We start from the raw sequence: 7825 nt of genomic DNA on the forward strand, positions 1-7825 counted from the left end.
GTTATGAAGTTGCATATTGCCAATATATGGTTCAGAACATACCAGACGCATCAATGGCACTCTGCTCAGGGGATGATACTTGAAAAGCCACCTCTTGGCCTAGGAACAAGGTTGCATTCCCTTTTAAATCAACATGAGAAATATTTATCTCACTTTTCACATCCGTGGGAGTAGCACGTATCCTTACATTCTCCTTTACAAGGACGTTAACATCATTATGCTCAGAAACTAAACTACTTTCACAAATCTGAACCACCTTCTCCCTTTCAATAACAGACAAACCTTGCTGACTATCACTAACCACACTAGGTTCAATGACTAAGTTACTCTCACATCTTTGCATGGAAGATGAGAGGGGGTCATTGGCAGAAAAATCATCTCTGCAGACTCTTGCCAGCTGACTTTCTTCAATATTTTCAGTTGCTAGACTTTCACCTAACATGTTAGCTGACGAACAAAGCTCCATCATCGAACCAGAAATATTTTCTACATGACTATATCTGCTTCTGTCAAGCTGGCCATTAAAGTGTTTGCCGTCTTCATTAATTGATAAAGTTGCATTTGAGTTACCAAGTGATACCTCAGATTCCAACTGGTGACCATCACATGTTAGTGAATCCATTTCATTGTCAAAACATCGTGCGCTGCCCTCTTCCTGTGGCATCTGTCCTAGAGATTCTGTCTTCAGTACTGTGCCTGATTGAACTGCTTTATCTCTGTTGTTGACTGCAACATCTTGTCCTTCAAAAGCAATCCCTACTTTCAGCAACCTATATGATTCTCCATTTTCATCACCCACATATTTATCCCCCATCTCAGTATCTTTGGACAACACCACCATTTGTCTTTCACCAATGTTAATTGGCGGATCAGAACACTCATCCTTACTGCATCCTTCCGCAGAACCCACATTTAGTGCCAAGTTGGAGCGGTTATCGACAACATCGGCATCAGTTTCAGCCTTATTTTCTCCATTTTTAAGATCATCAATCAGAGGACCATTGCTTGGAACTGCAAGGTCTTCCACTTGCTCAAAGGTACCCTTTTGTAAGAAATCAGATCGTTCATAAGTAATAACCTTATTACATCCATCAGTTACCTGCTGTTGTTCTGCACAGTTCTGTATGACCATAGTCGAGTGCTCAACTCGCATACTCTCAGAAGCAGCGGCAATGTTCTTAATTTCTTTTCCCACAGATACATCAACTAAAGAAACATCATCCCTCTTACTTGAATCTCCATTTATTCCATCAATTAATACATTTCCCTTACTCACTGATAGTCCCCAATTTTCACCAACTACTGGACTCAGGTCTTTTGATCTACCAGTCTCAGCATGTTCATCATAGTCTGATTGAAGCATATTTTCAGTCTCAAAAAGCTTTGAGTTGGAACACTCATCAACCTTGGAAAAGCTCTCATGACAATCTTCAGGTGGTAATGTACAGCTGACATCTGGACCATCTACTAGGATAGATGGCACGGAACCATCTTGATCTAAATGGGGTTCCATTTCCTTGGTTAACATACAAACTGCATTACAAGGACCTGCGCCATTATTAGTTTGTCCATCGATCATTACATCTTGCCCAACAGATTTCAATAGCATTTCCACGGACTCCGAAGAAGTGGCCTCAGACCAAACATTGTTATGCCTTGAAATGGAGCACGACTTAGCAGCTCCTGAACTGAACTCTATTGCACTACCCTCACGTGAAAATTCTTCAATCCACGGGTTGTCTTCGTGGCTCTGGATACCAAGTAAAACCTCAGTTTCAACCAAATTATCAAACCTTAAGTGAACCTGCAGATTGTCATCCAGGTCAAACTTGGGAAGACCATATGAACGTAATCCTGGAAGAAATTTGCAGTTTTCTTCACTAGCTAACTGAAAACTCTGGCTTTTGAAATCATTGTCATCATTATCCATGGGTGCATCCCTACAACAAATTAAAAAAAATTAAAGAACATTAAACATAACATACAAACATGTATCCAGGTTAAATCTGTCAACATCTTAAAAGTACCAATGTTGTTATTAATATATATGTGTGTGGGCTGAATATAGGCACAATTTTGGATGAGAAATCTAAAATCTGATCAAGTGCTGGATTAGCCGTGTTGCAGAATAAGGATGATCCATTCATAGATACGAAACCGAGTGCTGGATGCAGGAAGCTTAAGGAGTACTGTACCAATTGAGTTATTAGAAATGGTAAAGACCATAAAGCTATAATTGTAATTGGCAAATCAGCTTGCAGAGGTCACGGGTAAGGAAAAGAAGCATCATGTTCAAGTTTTGAACAGGTAAGACGGTGCTCTCTTCTCCCCCTTTGTTGCCTTGCCGGAAAAGCTGCTTTTGCGGAATTTTTGCCAGAGTTTTGGCCAAAACACTTCCTAGTCTTCATCAACAACCTTCCTACATCATCTACAAAGATTAAAGAGGTCTTCACTCAAGTGCCCACCAAGTCCTGCTGAGGTCTAGGAAGCTGTAGCTGGAAACTTATTTTATTTGGAGTAGGTTAGAGCTAGAGAACTTAAGAGTAGCTGCAGGACCTGGTGGAGATGGCCATGGTGCTGGTAGAGCAGGAGTTGGAGGTGCTGCTTGGTGCCTTACAGTTTCTAGTCTTGTGATTTAACTTAAAACCATCTTCTTATAAGGGTCAGAAGATTGTCTTCCTACCACTCAACATTCCAAAAGATGCTAAGGAGAAACAGGCCCTCAAGACAAACCAGAAGACTACAAACCAAGACCAGGAGCTTCCAGTGGTTCCACCCCAAGAAACAAGAGGAAAGGCCATTCAAGACTTCAAAGGCACCAAGTTAGGGCAAAGGAGTTCTACACATTCATTGGCAATGAATGTTTACAAAAAGGGGAGAGAGCCGATATAACCAGAAGGACCCCCCCCTCCTTCTCTAGAGAATCCCCAACAGCATAAAGGTATCAAGGAAATAGCAGCCTAGAACCATGTGGCCCTATAGGAAGGCCTAACCAAATGGGGGCAATTTGGTCATTTTACAACTCCATTTTGAGTCCCTTTTAGGTCTGGTTAGATGCAGCATAATTTTAGAAGTCCAAATCCACTTTGTGATTTGAGTCCATGTTTAGAGGCCCAGTCCATGTAGGAAAGTCAAGTTGCAATCCTGTTTCAAACTAGATTCCTTCTGACATTAGGATTATCTTTTAATTCTGCGATTATTATTTATTTAAAGGTCCTTACAATAGAATTCCTTCTTTAATTAGTGTCCAAGTTGAGTCGAAGTGTGAGTGTGTATTCAATTTCAAATAGAACTCCCTGTTTGTTGAGTCCAAGAGGATATCCTTCATGTAAAGGCTATAAATAGAGCCATTCATATATAAACAAGGTAAATTGATGAATAGTAAAATTTGAGATTCAAAAGCTATTGAGAGTGGCGTCGTGGGTTCTTCCCTAGGAAGGAAAGACTGATTGCATGTGAAATGTGCTTATAAATTCTGCAGAATTTAAGAAGCGTAGATCAAGCTAGGTTGTTGAACATATATTTAATCCACATCAAACGAGTTTGGTAGAACACAGTTTTTCCAAAGAAAAAAAGAGAGTTTAAAAACAACTCTCACCTTGCTTCAAGGTTTGCTTCAAATCACTAAGATCTTTGTCATAGATGCTTTAAATACATTGAGTAGGTTAGGTGGTAAGGGAAGCATGTAGTTTGATTCTGTAGAGATTGAGTCAAGATGACTCGATCTCACTCAAGACAAGGTAAATACATAAGTAATGCTCACCAAAATCTAGGTCGAACCATGATCCTGGCTGAGATTTTGTATTATAGACTCCCTATGAGATCTCAAAAAATCAAGATATCTCGCGAGTTCCCTAAAACATGTTCAGTCAAGCAGTAGGAGGACAAGGATACAACTCCAGTCATAGTAGTTTTAGTTTCTTATGTTTCTCCATAGCTCTAAAAGTTTCTACAGCCTCAGCTCTCTAGAAGTGAGACAAATAAGATTGGACAGCAATAAAAGGAGACCCCAAAAAAATAATTCAGAATTTGAATAGATGGACACTACCCCAGAACTAACAAACCAAACCAGAAAATCCGCTAGCTAAATCAGAAATATAGACCAAAAAACTGAACCACAGTAGTGTATAAAATAGTTAACTGTACAAGATTATTTGAATAATTTTCCTAAAACTGGATCTTAAAACCAGAAAAATTCCCACAGCAGATTAGAAGGTTATTTTTTTTAACCATTTGAATTGGAGCAGTTCCTAAAAGAGAAACCCATACCAGAATCATTCCGTAAACAGAATCCTAACCGGAAGAATTCCCAAAACAGAACTTAAAAACCAGAAAATTATCCCACAGCAGATTCATAATTTCTGAACCAGAACAATCACCAAAACAGATATCAGAAATAGAATACTTTTAACCAGAATCTATCCCAAAAGCTGAACCATAAAACAAGTATTTTCCTAGAATTCAGAATTTTATCTACCCAGATAACAGAATAACCGAAAGGAATACGTACCCAAACCTGAAGAGAATAAACCCACAAACCACAAAGGAAAATACAGCTTTTGTCCCCCATGAAAAAGAGAAACCCCATCCCCCATCCCCCACCCCCCACTCCAACCCAAAAAATATATATATTATTCTAAACAAGAGAGTCCACTAAACAACTAACCCTAATTTCAACAAGGAAAAAAATGACCTTTTTAGGGAGATCAAAGCTGTCCATCAAAGCAGGGGAACTAGTTCTTCAATTATTAAACTAGTCTCAACTTCTCAGGAAAACTGCAATAATGCGTGCTGCACCCTTTAGCTTCAAAGCTTGTCTGACAGCAACTTTAGTAGAGAAAAGAAAACTTGAAGAAATAGGATCACAGCTTGTGTTTTATTGAACCAGCTCAGATACCATATAAACAGAACTTAAAATTGAGAGAAGAGAAGAAAGAATAAAAGAGAAACAGTCCACAATACGGCTGTGGAGCTTCATCTGAAATTGTGAAGACTCAAATACCTTTAGATTTGTTTATAGGTTCATATTACAAGTCCAAAACTGAATAGGAAATAAAAATAAGTTTAAAATAGGACTTAGAAGTCCTAAAACAGCTACAACTCAACCCTAAAACTAACTCAAGCACTAATTCTTGGTGGGACAAATCCCATTTAAGTTGGTTTTTAGGTTGAGTTGTAGCTGGGTTAGGACTTCTACGTCCAGTGCTAATTCTTAATAGGCTTACTGTTTGCCCAAATTACCCTTCTTAACAGGTTGAAAAAGGCTCCTTCCTTTCGGCATTTAATACAAAAAAAAAATTCAATAAATCCCAGTTTTTTTCTCCTCTAGAGTTCCACAGCCCAATAGGTGGTACAACATGGATTTCTAACACAAAAAATCTGGTTGCTGGGCTTTGGAAACGAAGTATTCTCTTTATGAATGAATCCATTACTGTCCTCATGTGCATGTCATGATTCAATGCTGGGTGATTTTCATGAAAGATGAAACGGTCGAAGAGCGCATTAATCAAAAGCGTTGATGGATCTTTTTTATAAATGATGGGGCTTTGATGGGACATGATGACACTACCTTCAAGCAGAAGAAGGGAGAACTTGCTCCCTCTATTAGGGCCAGGTCGTGTTCCGTCCACCAGTCTGCTACTCATGGATGAGATATTGTATATGCTGACTACTTCTGCTTATCTTGGGCGACAAGGACATATCACAAGGTAGAACTGCAGGGTATACGACAAGTTTAAAATACCCTATTCCACACATGTTTGCATGATTCGTATATATCCAATCATCAGCAAACTAGAGGATCAAAACCTAGCATAACCAAGCTGGATTTGCATTGATAACCTAACATCATCAAGTCAGTACCAGAAACAGGCTCATGAATTGACAGGCATGGGGATCTGAAGTAATGGGATAACAAACATCCTAAACCAATGATTGCAATTGAATTTCCTTATCAAATTAAAAGATACATGCGATGCATAGCCCAAACGGGGGGGTGAAACGGAGAGATTGTCGAATGCAGTCGCTCAAACTAGCCAAGAACACACCAAACCAACCCAGTGAATGTTGGAGGCTGCAACGCCTCAAATTAAAGTATGCGTGCGCAATGGAGGATTGTGGCGGGCCCAAACAACTATAGCCAGTACTCTACTCATCTTAAGCACGATCCTACTACATCAACAATAGCGAAAACTTCTTTTGCCCAAAAAAAAAGAACAAACAGAGAGAAATTGATTCGGGAGAAGACAGTTAGCTACTCTATGATTGCTTAATGGCAGGCTAGATTTGTTACAGATGTAAGCTAAATGCAGCACATACATTGCATGGGCAACAACAATGAACTTCCTATGAAAATCAACCAAAAATACCAAGTAAGCAAGCCTCCAGTAGCAAAATGCACCAACTAGAAGTTTTCTGACAGGCATACCATCTCATCTCACTAATGTAGCCTCAAATGAACGAGCGCCAGTTAACCAAAGATATTTTAAAAGAACCAATTCATATGGGACCAAGAAATGATGAAAATTCGATTAGGCCCTCTAGAATGTTTTTGTAATATGGGATGTAATGGGCTTTTTGTTTTGTGATATGGAAGCTGTGGTGGGTTTTATGATATGGAATGTAGGGAGCCCAAGATAATGAGCAAAGTAGTGAAATGTGTGGTCTTGAAACTACGAAAGCAACGACAACTGAACAAACTAAAATCTTAAACCAACTTCCAACTTCAGACTTCTTTACAGAGAAAAAAGAAGATTCAACGTTACAAAATTTATACTGAACATGACCGTTGTGAACAAGCAATAACGGAATGTTCAAAACATGCTTATACACCCCCATAATACTAAAAAGGTAAGAGAATCTCTTTTTTTGCCTTCTTTTTCCCCTTCTCTCAAATACTCACACCATTTAGAAACAAAACCAACTAGTACCCATCGTCTTTTATTTATGTTCCTTTATTACACAAAAAACATCTACAAATAAAACCTACAAAACAGAAGGACTTCTTGAATTTCTATGCTCGTTCGAAGATTTAGAGTACATACGTGAACCAGGAGAAGCTCAAAAAGAATGAGTAATACCAGAATCAGCAGGCCGAAGATACTGCTTCCCTCCATCCGGAGACGAAATCGCTGCCGTTGATGAACCACACACTACGTCTTACGGTCATACACAAGCTCATTTCCCGAGAGCTAATCCTGCTTTAAATGGCGAAAAGAATGCGTTCCACAGTTTAAAATCCCTAGCTTGGTGTCCTATCGACATAAATTGGATTATAGCAGTAGAACTTCGTTGCCAGAGCTCTCAATCACCAAGAACCAACCCTCCGATAAGCCGGCGATAGAAAAGAACACAAGGACACCAAATAAGGAAGTGATGACTGCTTCAATGTCTTTCTACTCTCTCACTCTTGCTCCGTTTCGCTGTGTTCCCCTCTGTTCCTCAAACTTTTTCAGTCTGTCCTCTGCGGAAATATGTGACTGGGATCGAATTTATTAAGGGAGTTTGAAAGATCTCCGCATTCGAAACTTGAAAGAGCAAAAGAAGTTAACAACATGATGAAACTATCCCTTTCTTTGAATATATTTACTAGTATACCAGTGTGCTTCAACTTCCAGTTCGAATAGTTTGCTTCTCAACTTCCCATAAATTTTTTACCAAAAAAAATAAATAAATAAATAATCCGAAGAAAACCAAGTTGTTCCAAAATCGTGATCTTTATGGGCCAATATTAAATGGACTATCCATTTCCTTGTATATAAGTGTCATATGTCTCAACATCACATTAGATGGTTAAAATCCATTTATCATTCACATCATTCTGTAA

The 7825-nt window shown here is 38.9% G+C and overlaps 1 protein-coding gene across 2 annotated transcripts in view; it reads right to left on the reverse strand.

The window, feature by feature from the left end:
• Positions 1 to 7553, reverse strand: part of LOC149029444 (protein SWOLLEN 1-like) — a 41360-nt gene extending 33807 nt beyond the window's left edge. For both annotated transcript variants that reach the window (XM_089141871.1, XM_089141870.1), the window contains exons 1-2: positions 7080 to 7553; positions 43 to 1940 (exon numbers count right to left, since the gene is read on the reverse strand). In XM_089141871.1, the coding sequence (XP_088997997.1) occupies positions 43 to 1930 (1888 nt within the window). In that variant the 5' untranslated portion in view covers positions 1931 to 1940; positions 7080 to 7553. The remainder of the gene's footprint in view (positions 1 to 42; positions 1941 to 7079) is intronic.
• Between the last annotated feature and the right edge of the window lie 272 nt (positions 7554 to 7825).

This window comes from Hakea prostrata, chromosome 1 (genome assembly GCF_041222555.1).
Source record: "Hakea prostrata isolate BN-2017 chromosome 1, UWA_Hpros_2, whole genome shotgun sequence".
Taxonomy (NCBI): Eukaryota; Viridiplantae; Streptophyta; class Magnoliopsida; order Proteales; family Proteaceae; genus Hakea; species Hakea prostrata.